Here is a 17,813-nt window from a genome sequence, read left to right as displayed (position 1 = left end):
ATAAGTATTTTTTTTAAACGACAGTGCTTTATAAAGCTTAAGAAAAAAAAACAAGCAAATATACAGAATGTCCTCATATTTCTCCCATTAGGTTTTCCTTGAATCTTTGGCATCTGCAAACCATCATCCCACCACGGATAAGATCTGACTGAACATCAAATCACACATTTAGCTGCCACTCATTTAAGGTGTTCCAGGTGTGCTACAAACAGCCCCCCGGTGCCCCGTTCCTGGGCCCAAGACCAAGACAACCAGCCCCTAGAGCAAACACACAGGGTACCAGGGTACTACCCAGCCCTTCTGCCTCAAGGCTCTCCCCATTCCCACCACCTCAGAACTGAGTCCATTCGCCATACCTGCCCATCAGCCATCTGGATGATAGCCCCACCTGGCCCCCCATCCATTTTAAAGAAATAGTTTCTACGGGAGGAGTGAAGAGGGTGGAAAACTCTTTCAAAACTACCCAAAACGTGTAAGGTCAAAGGAGTGTTATCACTTTCCGAAGAGTCCCTCCGATGTATTACTCCGTATGACTCCAAAGAAGGCACGGGCTTCAGTGCCAGCTCTAGGAACATGTGCTTAGTGCACTTCCTAGTAAAAGAGTGCTTTTGACCAAATAGCCAAACCCAAACTGGTCACCCACTCTTCACTAGACTCAAATCCAACAGATCTGAGCTATTTCCAAAAAGTCAAATTAAGTCATCAAATCTTTATTGAGCTGCTGCTCTGTGCCAGACCCTAAAATGAATAACCCATGCTCTCTGCCCTCAAGGAACTCACAAGCTGGCTACAGAAACAGAAAGGCAAACAATTAAGTCTCATCTGTGGGCCTACGGTATTTGGGGAGTACTGCGGGGTGGGCACAGATAAACTCCACCTGGGGTCGTGTGGGGACTCCACAGAAGGAGAACGTGCCAGTGGTCTTGGGGGTGGGAGGGTTTGGTTCCTCAGAGCGGAGATGAATGAGGGGAAGGGCACTAGAGACAGGAGGCCCAGCAGAACAGAAGCTCGAAGGTACACAGTTCACCCGGGATTAAGATTCATCCCTTTTAAAGACTGTGCCACAGGCTTTGAAACGAATCCAGAAATATTCAGAGGAGCTAGAGCATCCCTGGAATGAACGCATTAAGAACACTTTTGACAAGAAAGACACGCAAGGTCTAAGAAATGTCTCATCCCCGTGTTTTAGAGCAACAACCAAAAAAGTGGACCTTTTCTAATGTTACCTAACTCTGCCCAGTGAAGATAAGGCCCCAGGTTTCTAGAACCAGAAAAACTGTTGTCACTGCAACTCAGTCTCCCCAAATGGAGACCCACTGGCCACTGGGTCAACAGGTAACTGACATGTATTGACCACCTTCTAAGGACCACCTTCCTAGGACTGGTGGGTGTTTTCACATGTGCTGCTTCACATCATCGTAAAATGGCCCTTCAAGGTCGAGAATATTACCCCCCCTTTCCAGATGTAGAAGTTGTGGTTCCACAACCAGAAGTGACTTTCCCAAAGTGACACAAAGCTAACCATGCCGTAAGGCTGGATTCCAAACTCTGGTCTGGTTGATTTCAAATCCCGCTTTCCATTTCACCAACTGGGAGGATGTCAGAAAATGTCTAGCTTCTGACCTGAGGCCCTGAGGTCTATCTGGGGCAGTTCTCTGGCAGTCCCATGCTCTGCTCGGAAACGGACCCCAATGACAGACCATCTTTCCCCCTAATCCCCCTCCTGTCAGATCCCAACCCTGGTCCTACGCACCTGCTGTCTTCCCATACCTTCATCTTTCTTTCAGGCAATACTTTATTTAAAACCCATCTACGGGGCGCCTGGGTGGCTCAGTCGGTTGAGCGTCCGACTTCAGCCCAGGTCACGATCTCATGGTTCATGAGTTCGAGCCCCGCGTTGGGCTCTGGGCTGATGGCTCAGAGCCTGGAGCCTGCTTCCAATTCTGCGTCTCCCTCTCTCTCTGCCCCTCCCCCATTCGTGCTCTGTCTCTCTCTGTCTCAAAAATAAATAAACATTAAAAAAATTTTTAAAAAATAAATAAATAAAACCCATCTCCTACAACTGTCTCCTGCACTTGTACTTCTCAACTTCAAGGGCACACATGCTGAGACACATCATCCTGGGGTTTCTAGCCGTCATTTGTCATTTTTAACTAAAGCATTCTGGCCTAATCCTGGCAGAAGACTGCTTGGGGACAAATAAAAGAGAGGTGTGGACCACTTCAGCCAGAAGAGGCTAAATGGTGGAACTCATCACCACTATAGGCTGAAACACCGCAGAGCATCTAGGGCTCAGGAAGGAAGTCCCACCAAAAAAAACCAAGAGCTTTGAAAGATGTGTCACTAACCTTCTGAGGCCACCCTGTAACAACAACTAGATGGAACACTGGTCTGGCCCTGTGCTGTCCAAGACGGAAGCCACTAGCCACAAGTGGCTAGTGAGCACCTGAAATGTGGCTAGTCAATAAAGACTTAATACCTCCCGAAGAAAGGATATAAAATATCACATTAGCAATTCTTTATATGAATGAGATGCTGGAATGATGGTCTGGTGGATACACTGGGTTAAATAAACTATATTGTTAAAATGAATTCCACCTGTTTCCTTTTACTTTGGGAGGGGTATCACTAGAAAGCTTAAAATTATGTGTGTGGCCCACATTTGTGGCTCAAATTGTATTTCTACCGGACAGTGCTAGTCTGACACATGTTAAAAGATGAGAAGACAAAGACAGCAAATTCTGGCGTTTCTAGGAAGCGCATACACAAAAAGATACTCCCAGAGTCCGATGAAAATTTAAGTACGGCACCAACACAAAGTCTGCGGTTCCAGAAACATTCTTCTGGCAATCTGAAGTAAACGTGCGGAATAAAAGTAAGCGTGGCTGCTCTCCCCCGCACCAAGCCAGGTATGCCGCACTTCTTGAAAGTCTCCTTTCCGGCAAGAGAACGTGCCAGAGATGCTGCCTTCACCCTGGCACCCATCTTTCCAGGCTTCTCCAGGGCCAACAGGCTGGGGTGTGTGCCCGACCACCAGGCAGCTGAGACTTCTTCACGGGGCGGGGAGAGCGTAAGGCAGGCTCAGCCAGGGGACAAACCACACACCTACTCCGTATATCTACTCCACAGGGTTCAGGTTAAGTCAACTGGGATGGTAAGTTAGAAAAGCGTTAAGTGGGGAAGTGTGGGCTGTGTGCAGCGTATCCAGATGAATCTGCAACACTGGTCCAGTACCTTGCTGACTCCTTTAACTGTGACTCACAGTTGGGAAATTACACACATAGGTGCACACACCTATCGGCAAATACAAATCAAACCAAGTTTTGCGAGACCACGCTTACCTTCCACGTCGCACTCTGCCTCTGCTATTTTGTGTCCTCCTATACTCGCTTCCATTCTTTTCTCTAGGTTTATGCCAATCGCGAGCCACTAATTTCACGGTCATGCTTCACAACCTAGCCTGGGTGTGGTGAATAAAAGCGTACTCTTCACTCTGTGATGGACGCTGCACCCCTCTCTCCAGAATACGTGCATCCAGATGTGACCCTCAGGATCCTTCGCAACACAGTGATCCAAGCAGTTACAGCCAATCACTGAAGTCAGAATCAGAGATGAAATCTATTTTTGATTATTCTTGTTCTGATCCAAAACTCTCAAAAACTGAGGCTCAGGAGGAAAAAGTGATTTGTCCAAGGTCATATGGCAAGACCTTGGGTGAGCCATGGCACCTGTGGACCCACAAAGCCACCTCACTTTACATCACCAGGGAGGAGACACAACTGACACAAAACATTATGAGAACGTGGGAAAAATTTAAATTTTCACCATGACCATGAAAAGTCAGCTTATACATCCACTAAAACACGGCAGGGAAGTTCTTATCCCCCCACCAAGGAGAAGACATGAGGATTCTGAGGTCAGAGGAAGCAACATGCCAAGAGCTGAGTCAAAGGTTGGGGGAAAATCTGTATGTGACAATGGAAGAGTTTTGAAACTCTGTTTCTCAAATGAAACAAACCATTGGCTGTTTATTTTCTAGAACCAGAGAGAGGTCAGCCTTCCACTGACCAGCCATCTTTGTTGCTTTTCTTCTGCAAAAGCAAGAGCCCTTGTTCAAGTTCACCTCTGTGCAGGGCTGAAAGTATAAGCAAACCCTTTTTCCTAGCTTGGTCCAAAGTCAAGCTATAAAGCAGGCCCTTGAAATTTCAAACCTTATTAGAAAAAAAAAAAAAAAAAAAAAAACCTCCTTAGGCAGAAAAGCAAAACATTAAGTAATAAGAGTCTCTACTGTGAAACAGTATAAATGATCTTTCACCAAAATAACTCAGCCCATCATCAAATTACCACCCCTCAAGTCCAATTTGCCAGATTTTTTGCCCAATATTACAAGAGAGTTTGGTGAACAGACATAGGCTAATAAAAATTAACTCATATATCCATTCTGGTCACACTTCCATCTAAAATAGGAGGTGAGAGAGGCAAGGCCTAGGTCAGATCTCAGTCCTGGGAGACGCCAATAGAAACAAAAGAGAACTGACCCCGCCCCCAACAGTACCATCATGCACCTCTATTTCCTTTACAACAAACATGATCAGAATAACCAATTTTTTTAAAAAAGGAAAAAACAAGTCTACAAAACAGAAATGATTTTCAAGTCCTCACCAGGGGTTCCCTTTAAGCCATAGACAACACGTCGAAATTTCAGCAGAATGGAATTGAAAATCTGAGTTGTGTGTCAGGAGACCCAGGACACACAAAGGACGTGCTGCAATATTTTTATTCCTTGCACCAGAAAGAACCTGTTATCTACAACCCTGACTTTTTCTCAGATGCCCAGTAGGGGTGCCCACCTACCCCTCCCAGCCTGGGGTACAGCTCCCCTCCAACACCTGCTGAACTCAGGCCTACTGTCTCATGAGGCCTCCAGAGCCCTCGGAAATTATAAATTCTTTGACCGTCCTAGGCATCGGCCTAAATAATTCAACAGGAAAAAAAATTTTTTTTAATTATGCTACTTAAAAAAAAAAAAAAAAAGCTCATTCCAAATATGTCAGAATGTGGCCAGTCAGCCCTGAAGGATTTCGTTACTAAAAAAATAAAATCTCCTAAATGCAATGGCGATGATGGGAAGTGTCGAACCTCTGCCGCTGTCAAATCTATTTCACAGAATTCACATCCCCTCAGAAATTTGAATCTCCACAAAACGGGGTAGGAATGCATGAACTGGGGCCACCATTTTTTCCAAGACCAGCTGGTGGCTGGCGAAAGGGACACAGGGTTTCCTGTCCTAGCCCTGTGTGACCCACCATCAGCCCCCACGCAAGGTCCCACCAAGATTCCCCCCCCCCTTTGGAGAGAAAAATTAAAACTTTTTTTTTTTTATTCAAAATCCCCAGCAAGTTCAACCAGATACTAAACCATCACAAATAACCCTTCAACTTTGGGTGGGTACCTTATTTCCATCTGTTAAATTTTAATTCAGTCAATATTTGTCTTCTAAAAAAAATTTTTTTTTGTTTTTGTTTTCCCCTTCACGTGATTTCATTTTAAGGCCACAAAACTACATCAAATACTGTTTGCATTTGCGTTCCCATGTTCCAACATGTTCCAAAGGCAAGTACGTTTGGGTTTAGCTTTTGTGTGTATTTTTTTTTTTTTTGCCTTTAAAAAAAATTAAATTTTGCAGCTAGAATCAGCCGAATTGGTGTTTTACTCCATTTTTTTCAGCAAACTTAAGTGTTCCACTAGAAAAGATGGATAAGAATCAGAATTTTGATCTCCTCTCTGTCCTTCCCTTCTTTTATCTTCCCTTCTTAAGTCAGTAAAATTTGTGTTTTTAAAATCACAACCCCCCCCCAAAAAAATGATCAAAGCTAATGGATTTTCTTTTCCCCTTTGAAAGTAATCAAATTTGTGAAAAATACCAAATGCTAATAAACTACCAACCCCACATCACAATCAAAGAGGCCTAAAACCAATCTGGATTTTTTTTTTAAATAATAAATTTTTCAAATTGGAAGAGTAAGCAAGCACAGAGAAGGGAAAATTCTCTCCTACCAAGGATTCTTCAACCCTTGTCTTTATCAATTGATTCAGTTGCATGTCATAAAAAATGAGCTTCTGTGAATCCACTGTTAGTTTTTTCATAATAATGTTAATTATGCATATCTTATTTTAATGGCGGTCTCTCCTACAAATCTGTGGGCTACTCAATTTGTATAATGTGATGAATTTACATTTTTTTCCCCCACTGAATACTGCTAAAAAAGGTTCCTGACATTTTCTGGATAAAACAACAACAAAAAACGAAATGCCTAGACCTTTCAGGAAACAAAATCAGAAAATAGTCTTAATTATTCCATCAAAACAAAAAACAACCAAAAAAACAACAACAACAACAACACAAAACCCAACAAATCAGGGAAAAAAGACAGGATTTCACTAACTTTTCCAGTTTCTGTTTTTCTTTAGAACCTTGGGATTTAAATGCAGGAAAATGTAAATGCGAAATTAAAAAAAAAAAAAAACTACAATTTTTGGGTGTGTCCAAAGCCAACATTTTAGGGTCTATTTTCTCTTTGAAATCCTTCCCCCTCGAAAACAGAAAAACTTTACATATTACCAAATGGTGAAATTAGTCTTTTCTGCCCGCTGGGCTAAACAAGTTCCAAATTACAATGAAGTACAATTTCTAATTGCTTCATAAAGCCAATTCTCCCAGTTTTCTCTAAACTCAACAATTTCCCTCCTTTCCTCATTCCAATTAGTTTTTTTTCTCAAACTAAAAGGAGTTGGAAAGCCAAAATGACTTCAGTTTTAGGAGGCTTTCTCCTTTCTCCCCCTCAAAAACTGAATTCATTCAAATTCCAGCTTAATTTTCATTTACATATTATCTGGATTTGGCTTCAGAAATAAAAATTGTCTCCATGCTCCCAGAAAGATCAAAGTGAAAATTTTCACCCCAAAAAAGAAAAAAAAAGAATCCTTTCCCCCTCCGCTGCCTTAGAGTGCAAACTTTTGAAAAAATAAGAAATAAAAAATATTTCTTTTCAATTTTAATTTCTTTTTTTTTATTTACAAAATAGTATCCTCTAGGTGGCGTCGTTTTAATGGGAAAAAACTACCGTTTGAAGAAAAATTAGAAAAAAAAATTGAGAAAGGGAAATATGGCCTAAAAAAAAAAGACTGTTGCAAAGATGGGGTGCCAGAGGGGAAAGACCTCCCGGGGGGGGTCATCAGGGACCCCGAACGCAGAGGGGGTCAGGGGGAAATTGCAAATTTGGGGGGGAGGGGGGAGAGCTGGAAGGGGTTGCATTTTTGCAAAATGTGAATTGTCCAAACTGAAATGGCTGCTCTGTTCTCTCGCCGCTTTGTTTTCTGGGCTCCGGTCCGAGCCCGGGGCTGGAGGGGGCGCTGGGTGGGGGCCCGAAGAGACCCCCGCGTCACCCCCAGCCTCCTCACGCCCCGCGGCGTCCGGGGGGGGCCTCCCCAGACCCCGACCCCCCGGTTTGCGCCCACAAAAAGCCCGCAAACGTGCCCAGGCACTTTGCATTTTGCAAATCTTGCAATGAAGTGGCGCAGCGCCCCGGGCCCCGGCCCCCCGGGGTCCCCCGCGCGGTGCATGCCCCCGGCCCCCCGTCGTACCTGCGGAGCCGCCGCGCCGCCCGGCTGGTTCATGGGTCCGTGCGGGAGGAGGCGGCCCCGGCGCGTCCTGCTCCTCCCGGGCCGGGCTGCTGGTGCGCGCACAATGCCGCCGCCGCCGCCGCCGCTGCCGCCGCCGCCGCCGCCGCCGCCGCTCCCTCCTCCGCCCGCCCCGCTCAGGCCGGGGGGGCGGGGGCGCTGGGGGCGCGCGGGGGGGGGCGCCCGGCCCGAGCCCCCACCCCCGACCCGCACCGGCCGCCGCCGCCGCCGCCGCAACCGAGCCGCCCCTCGCGGGGCCGCCGCCGCCCCCCGCCGCCCTGCCCGCCCCCGGGCCGGCCTCGCCGCGCGGCCCGCGAGCTCCGGGCCTCGGCCTCGGCCTCCGCGCCGCCGGCCTCCGCGCCGTACACAAAGCCGGCCGGCCCCCGGGCGCGCCGCTCCGGCCCGCCCGCCAGCCTCCCGGCCGCGGCGCCGCCGCCCCCCAAACTTTCCCGCGCCGCGCCCTGCCCTCCCCGGGCCCCCCGCGTCCGCCCCCCGGCGCCCCTCTGCCCGCCCCCGGCTCGCCAGCCCCTAGCAAAGGTCATGTTCGCGGTTGAAAAAAAGTTTGGGGAGCCGCCTCTTGACGGAACACAAGGGGTTAATGGGAACTCTTCTGCTCCCCCCACCCACCCCCCAAAAATCAGATTGATTTTTTAAATAAAGTTTGAAGAGCTGGCCTTATGGAAGAATCGCGAGGCTCGGCGGGGATGCTCTTCTTGCCCCTGCCTGCCCCCCCCCCCCCTCCAAAACCCTCTAATGTCATTTAAAAATAAAAGTTTGAAGAACTGGCCCGGGGTCAGACAGGAGAGGTTAAGGGGACTCTTTCTAGCCCCCCAGTCAGATGGATTTTAAAAATAAATATTTGAGGAGCTGCTTTTATGTGAAATGCGGGATGAAGAGAATTATTTCTGTCTACCTTTGTCAACATCTTTTTAAAGAACAGATTTATTTTAAAAATAAAAGTTTGAGGGAACTGGCCCTGGGTGAGACACTAGGGTTAAAGGTTAAGAGGGGCTAGCCCCCCTCCCATATACCCTACTCAAGTTGATTTTAAGAAGAAAAATTGGAGAAACTCTATATGAAATCGATGGTGAACAAGAATGTTTCTGTTCAACACTCTAAAATACCAGATTTTTTTTTTTTAATTTGAGGAACTGCCTCCTTATGACTTGGGAAGGTCTAAAGGGGATTTTTTTTCTCACCCTCCCCCCCAAAAAATCTGATTTTTTTTTTCATTAAAAGTATGAAGGATCTAGCCCATAACAAGACAAGGATTACTGGATCCACCCTACATCTTCCACAGATGATTGATTTTTTACAATAAAAATTGAAGATTTTACATATATGAGATAAGAGAAATCTTTCTTTATGCCTCTTAAGAGAAAAATACATAAGGATACTTTTTAAAACATACAAGCACTGGAAATTAAGAGTAAACAGGTGTCTTTTCTCTGTTCCTACCTTAAAAGATCAAAAAAGTTTTTCTAATGTTTAAAAACTTGAATCGATAGGAGATAGGAGGAGTTACAGAATTTTTTTCCCTGCACCCCCAAAGCTATTATTTTTTGAATGTCAGGAAACTAAGGAACTTTATAGGAAGACGATTTCTCTCCCTGAAGAAGGAAAATATGGAAATGTAACCCTACAGAGGAGGCAGAGAATTAAGAGACGCAACCCTTCCCCAGACCAAATACACAGATGAAGTTAAAAGGGATCTTCCAACCGTCCTCTCCTCCATGAAAAGTTGGAGTCATTAAAAATAAAAAGTGGCCATTTCCCTCCCAGCCAGCCTGGCAAGTATCTTCCTGGCAGAGATTTGCCATCCTCTGCCAAGGCTGCTGTAGGGCAGACACTGAGGGGGGCAGGGCAGCCTGTGAAGTTTGGCAGAACTGGGCTCCCATGAGCCCTGGACATATGTGATGGCCAGGCAGCCCCCTGCCCGCCTGCCCCTCATTCGCCATGTGGTTGAGGCCTTGCTACCCAGACAGATGCTCCAGGTTTGATGTGTCCCTGGCTCCATCCCCGTGTGAAGATCTCTGGGCACCTGCCTCAAGCCTAAGCTGCCTCCTCTGCCTAGCAGAACCAGGCCAAACTTTAGACCCTGGAGTAGAAAGGAATGGGACCCAAAGAACATGAAGTGTCAGTCACCACAGCTCAAAGCTGTAGGGTGCCAAAGGAAAAAACAAATTCTGCCCTCTCAATCAGGAAAACATGATGCATAAGCATTCACTGAGCACCTACTATGTGCCAGTCATGTTGCGCCTAATAAGGCAGACACACCATCGGGAAGAGGATGGCTTGCAGCTGGTCTTCTCAAACTCAGACAAGCAAATCACCGGGAGGGCCTGTTGAAACAGATATATTGGGCCCCACTCAAGTTTCTGATTCAATCAGTCGAGAGTAGGAACCAAGAATTTGCATTTCTAACAAGTACCTAGGGGATGCCGCTGCTGTTGGTCTAAGGACCGCATTTTTGAAACTCTGGCAAAGTGGTGACAACAGAGAAATGCACAGGTGCAGGAGAGAGAGGGGCTCAAACCAGCCAGGCTGAGGCAGAGGGATGGAGGGGGTCAGCAAAGATTCCAGGAGAAATTAACATCCTGCTGGAAGGGTGGGTAGAAGCATCCTTCCTCTCCGGATCTTAATCAGATGGCATTGTCTCTTTAGGTCAAGGATTCTTAAATCCTTGGATAGCTTTGGGGATCCGTAACTAAGCAATTTTATGTATTAAGCACATTTATGTCTTTATGTGCTTTGGGGGGGACAAAATCTCTGTTCTTCACCAATTTCTCAAAAGGGTCAGTGACCCCAACCTTGAATGATCTGCAAACCTAGAATGATTTCCAGGTAGAAATGCCTGGAAAATCCTCATGGGTCTTTCTCAGCCTGCTCCTTCTGGAATCAGAAGGATTTCTGCTTCTGCTTTCTGCTTCTCTACTACCCCCAGACCACAGGAACTGGGCTTCCTCTCCCATTAGCACATCCAGACAGAGAGCCCATAGTGCACTGAACACCACCTAGACAGGCATATCCTCAACTGGGGTACCAGGTCTGGAGGGGCTGCCCCTTCTTCACTCTGTCTCTGCTGGGCCATACCCTATGCTGGGCCATAGCATACCCTTGTATGCTAAGAACGCGAAGATTGAGCCTGATGCCTTCCTGACAAAACCCAGTTTCTAAATGAACACACAGTTTTCCCAACCCTTAGTGGAAACTACATGGTCACCAAGAGCTCTGATTTATCCTTGCTCTGAAGGTTAATTAAGGGTAGACTCACCACAAGCAGTGATGGAACAGGTGCCATGATATCACAGAGAAGGAATGGCATGAACATTGGTCATAGCTGCTGAAAAACACATACATTAGTTGGCAACAGTCCAGTGGGATCTCCAAAGGCTTACCCATCCTTAAGGGTCCGTCATTCAATTAAAATCATGTGTTCCTCAATTTCTGAACACTTCTGACCCCATCCATGCCCAGCCCACTTCCTCCAGAATCAGCATTGCCACACCAACACCTATACAGCATAATTATTCAAAGCCCAGGCTGTGGAGTCAACTGCCTGAATTCTGAGCCAGGCTCTGGCCCTCACATGCTACATGATCTTGAGCAGACAACTCAGCCTCTCCTGGCCTCCAATCCCCCATCCTTCAAATGGTGTTGACAACAGTACCTGCCTCATGGGGGCGCTCTGAGGATGAAATGAGATGAGACATGTAAAGTCTTTAGAAAGTGCCTGGTATAAAGACAGCATCCCATACGCTTCTGACATTGGAATCACACAGACATGCTTCCCACTTGTGCCACCAACCAGCTCTGTGGTCCTGGGCTCGTGGCTTCATCTCTAAATCTCAGTTTCCGGCTCTATAAAATGGGGGTCCCCAAACTTAAACCAGTGTTATCAACACTCTTTTAGTTGTAACCAGTAGTAATGAAATAATGCTAAACTTAACAAGGGGGTGGGGGGATTATCTTATTAAGTTAGGAGATAGATCATGGTACCCAAGGGCAGGAAATGAAATGAAGCCCGAAAAGGATTGGAGCCAGGAATTAACTCAAAAGTCATCAGGGACTGGGCTTGCCTTCTCCCTCACTCTGGGCCACAGATCTCTCATCCCTAATTCTTTCTCTCTGTCTCTCTCTCTCCCTCCCCTCCTCCCCACCTCTCTGCAGGTGGGTACTTGTGGCTTCTCGGAGCCCACAGTCAAAATGGCCACCCCACAGTCAACTAGGTGCCAATAGTGCCAATACAGAGACTGGTATCTCTGTGCTCCGGCCCAAATTCTCAGGGCAGAGAATGCGATTGGCTCAGACACGACCAGGAACCAAGCATCTATGCCCAAAAGGAGCAGGCTCACATAATGCCCATAAACTTCTGGGACCCATCCCTGAGGGAAGAGCGTGTGGAGGGTGGGCAGACCCCTCGAATGTTGATCTTCTCAGAGGGCTGTGAGGATTTGCTGAGATCAGGAGTGTAACGGTGCCCAGCTCAGGGCCCAACAGGCAGAGACACTCAGAAGGTACGCTTCCTCCTGCTGGAGTCTGGAGACATTTGGGAAAACCAGGGGTTGAGGATAGTGAGATTTTGTCAGGTGTCAAGTTTTTGTTACGAGCAGCTGAGGGGAACAAGGAAACGGGAATTTTCCCAGACATGACCTTTGGGTCCCAAACAGAACCTGATGCTTGACTAAAATTTTGTGGATAGATTTTGGTGGAAAAGATGATTTTAGAGTGAAACAGTAGGTTCTCAAGTGTGTAGAACAGAAGAAAGGCAGGGACTTCACGAAACGGTGTCTTCTTCCCCAAAGCCTTAACTATGAAGGAAGTGCTCTTTTGTAACAGCCCAGCCAGGAGACCCGGGCTCCCTGAGTCTCTACTCTACTCAGTGGGAGAGAACCACACAATCGGGTCGTATAAAATCTCTTAGCAATGTATCAAACAAGACGGTAGCCTTATCTTACTTGAACTGCTACTTCTCTGGAATGGGCAAGGAAGGTACAATCAGCCCCATTTTATTTTCCTAAATTTTATTTATTTTTTAAGTATGCTTCATGCTCAGCTCGGAGCCCATTGCAGGGCTTGAATTCAAGACCCTGAGATCAAGACCTGAGCTGAGATCAAGAGTTGGACACTTGGGGCACCTGGGTGGCTCAGTCGGTTAAGTGTCCAACTTTGGCTCAGGTCATGATATCATGGTTTGTGAGTTCGAACCCCACATCGGGCTCTGTGTTGACAGCTCAGAGCCTGGAGCTTGCTTCGGATTCTGTGTCTCCCTCTCTCTCTGCTCTCCCCCACTCGCCCTCTGTGTGTTTGTCTCTCTCTCTCAAAAATAAATAAACACTAAAAAAAAAAAAAAAAACCAACAACAACAACAAAAACAGTCAGATACTTAACCAACTGAGCCACCCAGGGCCCCACCCCCATTTTAAAGATGAGAAATTTGAGTCTCAAGTCCTTGGCCAAATCAGCCAGTGGCAACCCGGTCCGATTCTCATGCAGTGCTCTCCCCATTGTGCTCCCGCTGCCCTCTTCGGAAGTTTCTGGTGAATGGGATCAAAATCAACGGATTCTTTAAGTCATCTTGCCTCGGCTCTGGAATTTTCCTCTCTTCCTTCCTTTCATACCTCTCTCACCCGTCCCTCAAGTTGAGAAGCTGTGGCAGCCATCTGCTTTCTCAAGAGAGGTCCTTGCAAACCATGGTGAAGCCTCCGGAGAGGTGGGTATTTGAGGCCTTGGCAATCCCCCAGGGTGGTGAGTCCAGGAGGGAAAGTCAGAAGGAAGGAGGACCCGGGACAGGAGACCAGTGAATCAAAAGAAAGAGAGATCATGCTGATGGCTCAGACCAAGAATCAGAATCGGGGCCAAATATGAGTGTTCCGACCCCGGATTCAATACCAAATGTTTATTATGTATCTACCATGTCCTGGCATGTTTCATACACCTGTTCCATGAGCCTGCCCTTCCACAAAGCCTAGAGGTAGTCTAGCATCCTAGGGAAGATGTCGCCTCATCCCTGCAGTCAGACCTGTAGGAATCCCTGCCCTACACTCACCAGATTGTGACCTTCGCCACCATAAAAGCTTCAGTTTCTTCATCTGCAAAATGGGTAAAATAGGGTACCTCGCATGGAGGGTTATTTAAAGGATTAACTCACGTTATGCACTAACCGCATGGTCGTTTTCTTGTTACTCGTCCCAGCCCATTTCCACTCTAACATATATAAGGAAATGCAGGCACGAGGCGGGAGGGAGGGCAGAGTCACCCTACGGGAGCTTATTGGTTATCCAGCCGAGAAGAGAACAAAGTCCGTTTTGGAGGCAGCTGTCCCAAGGCCAACAGGCTATGGCCCCGAATATGGTATCAATCCTGATTCCAGTTTGCTGGATCTCAGAACGGAGAAAGACCCAGCCGGAGGGAAGGAAGGGGGAGGAATGAAGACGGCAGAAGGCGGTTCATCTTGTTTTCTCCTAATGCCAGTTGGGGCCCCCCAAAGGAGGCTTTAATCTGTCCTTTCTGCCATTAGGGGATTAGCGGACAGTGACAGGCTCTGGACTCAGATCACAGCGGGCTCAAATCCCAGCTCAGTTCCTTTCCAGCCGTGTGAGCCTTGGTGCCTCACACGACTATCTCTGAGCCTCCGTTTCCCTTTCTGGCAAATGGGAGTAACAAGAGATACACACACGCTTTCTATGAAGATTAGGAGAAAACAATGAATGCCGGCACGCGTTAGGTGTCCTAGATGTTAGTGGTGATGACTCATCACGACAAGACCTCAATGGCTTGCATCTGCACAAATGTCCAGTGGGTGGGACGCGTCTGAAGCGACAGCTCAGCCACGACACCATTCAGTTCTGCTCCTCAGCTCCGTTAACAGACGAGGAGAGTGAGGCACGGAAGGTAAGTGGAAAGTACTTTTACCAGTAAGTGGACAAACGGACGTGATGTACCTCCTGATGTGAGACACCGGGAAGAACCAACAGTGCTTCCATCGAATTCCTGCCAAAAATGCATAACCCAAACCTAATCATGAGGAAACGTCGGACAAACCCAGATCAAGGGACATTCTGCAGAACAACTGGCCTGTGTTTTTCAATAATGTCCATGTTCTGAAAGACAAAGAAAGGCTGAGAGACTGTTTCAAATTAAGGGAGCCTACGGAAATATGACAACTAAATGCAAAGAGTGATCTGGAATTGGACCCCAGGGCAGAGTGAAAAACATTGCTACAAAGGACATTGTGGGGACAACTGGTGAAATCTGAATATGGTAGGATATTAGATAGTAATATTTGTGTTAAATTTCTGGGTTGGTAAATGTTCTATGGTTGCATAAGAGGATGTTCTTGCCCTTGGGAAGTACACAGTTTTGTTGTAAGGGACATGATGTCCACAACTCTCATGGTTCAAGAAAACAAATTTTATATCTATGTATCTATGTATCTTTGTATCTATCATCTATCTACCTTACTATCTATACCTACATAAAAGTATGTCATATACCTATGAGATAAAGCACTAACATAGGACCACATATTCACAATTAGTGAATCTGGGTAAAGACAATGTAAGAGTTCTTTGTACAATTCTTGCAACTATTCCATATAACTTTGAAGCTATTACAAAATAAAAAACTAAGAAAAGTCATACAGTGGGGCACCTGGGTGGCTCAGTCGGTTGAGCGTCCGACTTCGTCTCCGGTCATGATCTCACGGTTCGTGGGTTCGAGGCTGCATCCGGCTCTCTGCTATCAGCTCAGAGACTGCTTCGGATCCTCGGTCTCCCTATCTCTCTGCCCCCCCCCCACTCGCTCTCTCAAAAGTAAACATTTAAAAAAAAAAAGAAAAAAAGAAAAGTCATATATCTGAAATGTTTGAAAAAGCCAGAAGCCTACACCGAAATTACTTTCACCAGAACGAACTCTTTTTTCATTGTATATTTGACAACAAAATTTCACTCATTGATCACTGGTTTGTCCACATCAAAATCTGCCGATTACTTTTTTTCTAACAACATGAGTTTTCTTTTGTGACCATTATTCCTACAGGTCCAATTTTCCCAGGCAAATTTTGTGACCTAAATTTTGTCAGCCAGACTTAGGATCTTCCATCAGTTGTTAGTCAATAGCAACTTTTACCACGTGCAGCATCAATCTTGGTCAGTTTTTTTCCCGTTGCTTATTTCTACTAAGTGAAAATTTTTCCAACGTTTGCGATTTTCAGTGTTATCGAAAAGATTTAATTCTGCAAACAGCTTTTTTTCCTCCGAATATTAGTTTTACTCTGTGTGGTTTAGTGGGATTCTCAACCTTGGCTAGGCATCTGATCACCCGCGGGGCTCGTGAACAAGACAGGTTTCCCAGCCTCTAACTCCAGCAACCCCAAGATTCTGAATCAATAGGTCTGGGATGGGACCCAGATATCTGTATTTTTAACTGGCCCCCACCTCCCACGTTTTTAGCAGTCAGCGGCCCATCGCTTTATCGCGGGGCCCCGCTTACCTTGTACTATCGGTAGCCCAATAATTAAACTCTCTGGGCCTGGCTAACCTCATTTCATAATCCCATTACCCTAACTTGACTGTGAGGCTCTTGAGGAGAGGGAACAGGCTGACGGTTTCTGAATGGCCCGCCTAGCCCATTACTTGTCAGGTTAGGCAGCAAAAACATTAACTGAATTATTGCTGCCTCAACCCAAACCTTGAATATCAGCAACAAGAAAAGGAACTTCTTTTTCTTACTGTAGTAAATGTATATAACATAAAATTTACCATTTCAACCATTTTTAAGTGTGCAGTTCAGTGACATTAAGTGCATTCTCATTGTTGTGTAACCATCACTCACCGCTGTTCATCTCCAGAATTTCTCATCTTCCCAAACTGCAATTCGGTACCCGTTAAACACTCTCTCCCCACCCCTTGACTTTCCCCCAGCCGCAGATGAACCATCACTCAACTTTAGGTCTCTGTAACTTCACAATTCTAGTTACTGCATATAAGTGGCATCATACTGTATTTGTCCTTTTGTGTCTGACTTATGTAGCAGGTGTCAGAACTGCATTTTTTTTCAGGCTGGATAATACTCCATTGTATGGATGTACCATTCTCATTTATCTGTTCACAGTTTAGTGGACATTTGGGTGGCTTCTACCTTTGCGCTGTTGTGAATAATGCTGCTATGAACGTGGGTATATCATATATCTGTTCAAGTCCTTGCTTTCATGTCTTCTGGATGTACATCCAGAAGAGAAATCATTATATTGCCACTCTACATTAATTTTTTGAGGAACCATCATAATAGTTTCTACAGCAGCTAACAAGAAACATTTTTAAAGCTGCTTTATTAAAGGTAGAACAATGATTAATCCTTTCTGATGTTTATTCCAAGTCTATTGAGAAACAAAATCCATATATCTAGCTTTAGCAACTGCAAAGGATCATGGGATGCTACATTTCCCCTTTCGTTCTGTGGTAGACTGATTCCAGGAAAAGCCTCAACTCTGCACACCTCTCTGCGCCTATCCCTCTCTGTCATGTGACTTTGCAGTTCGTCTCACCCAAAACCTGAGGTCTATTTTCTGATCCCTTGAGTCTGGATCTGATTACGTGACTTGCTCTGGCCAGTGGGATGTTAGCAGATTTCACGTACGTGGGGGCCTGAAAAGTGTTTAAGAACTGAGTTTGCATTTGTTCTTACACTTTTGCCTTTCCCATGAGAATATGCCCAAGGTAGCCTGCTGGAAGAATAGTAGAGAACGGTCACCCCATCTGACCACCGAGATGTATGAGTTCCAAGCCTACCACTAGCCACCGCCACCTCCCAGAATGTGAGAGAGCTCAGAGGAGATTAGCAGAGTCATCCAGAGTGAACCCCCATCAGCCCACAGACTCATGAGCTCAATAGATGCATATGGTTTTATCTCATGGAGTTTTGGGGCATTTTGTTACACGGCAGTATTGTGGCAACAGGTAACTGATACATCTCCCCTCCTCCTCTGTTAACCTGCTGCAGGTTCTGCATCGTCAAAGGGTGATGAAATGACTGCGTTGCCTGACTTCACAGAACTAACATGAGAGGTAAATGCCAGAATTGGAAGGTCTAGCATCTGACAGTTACAATCTAAAGGCTGATTTCTCTTCCCT

At 46.1% G+C, this 17,813-nt stretch overlaps 2 protein-coding genes across 17 annotated transcripts in view; both read right to left on the bottom strand.

The window, feature by feature from the left end:
* ZNF618 (zinc finger protein 618) overlaps positions 1-7,794 on the bottom strand; it is a 185,899-nt gene extending 178,105 nt beyond the window's left edge. For 7 of the 16 annotated variants that reach the window (XM_043566274.1, XM_043566276.1, XM_043566282.1 and 4 more), the window contains exon 1: positions 7,645-7,781. In XM_043566274.1, coding sequence (XP_043422209.1) covers positions 7,645-7,677 — 33 coding nt within the window. In that variant the 5' untranslated portion in view covers positions 7,678-7,781. Of the gene's footprint in view, positions 1-7,644 lie in introns of all 16 variants that reach the window. The other 9 variants (XM_043566271.1, XM_043566275.1, XM_043566279.1 and 6 more) reach the window with 3 other exon arrangements.
* Positions 7,795-7,817: 23 nt separating this feature from the next.
* LOC122474417 (rRNA 2'-O-methyltransferase fibrillarin-like) lies at positions 7,818-8,222 on the bottom strand. The gene has a single exon (XM_043565290.1). It carries the CDS (start codon positions 8,220-8,222, stop codon positions 7,818-7,820), a length of 405 nt encoding a protein of 134 aa, XP_043421225.1.
* Positions 8,223-17,813: the final 9,591 nt, after the last annotated feature.

Source organism: Prionailurus bengalensis, chromosome D4 (assembly GCF_016509475.1).
Source record: "Prionailurus bengalensis isolate Pbe53 chromosome D4, Fcat_Pben_1.1_paternal_pri, whole genome shotgun sequence".
NCBI lineage: Eukaryota > Metazoa > Chordata > Mammalia > Carnivora > Felidae > Prionailurus > Prionailurus bengalensis.
The sequence above is the reverse complement of the archived record's forward strand: the minus strand, read 5'-3'. Positions and strand labels throughout refer to the sequence as shown.

What these genes read in the sequence shown, in the direction of transcription:
- LOC122474417 (XM_043565290.1), bottom strand. Translation starts at nt 8,222, where the DNA reads ATGACCTTTGCTAGGGGCTGGCGAGCCGGGGGCGGGCAGAGGGGCGCC.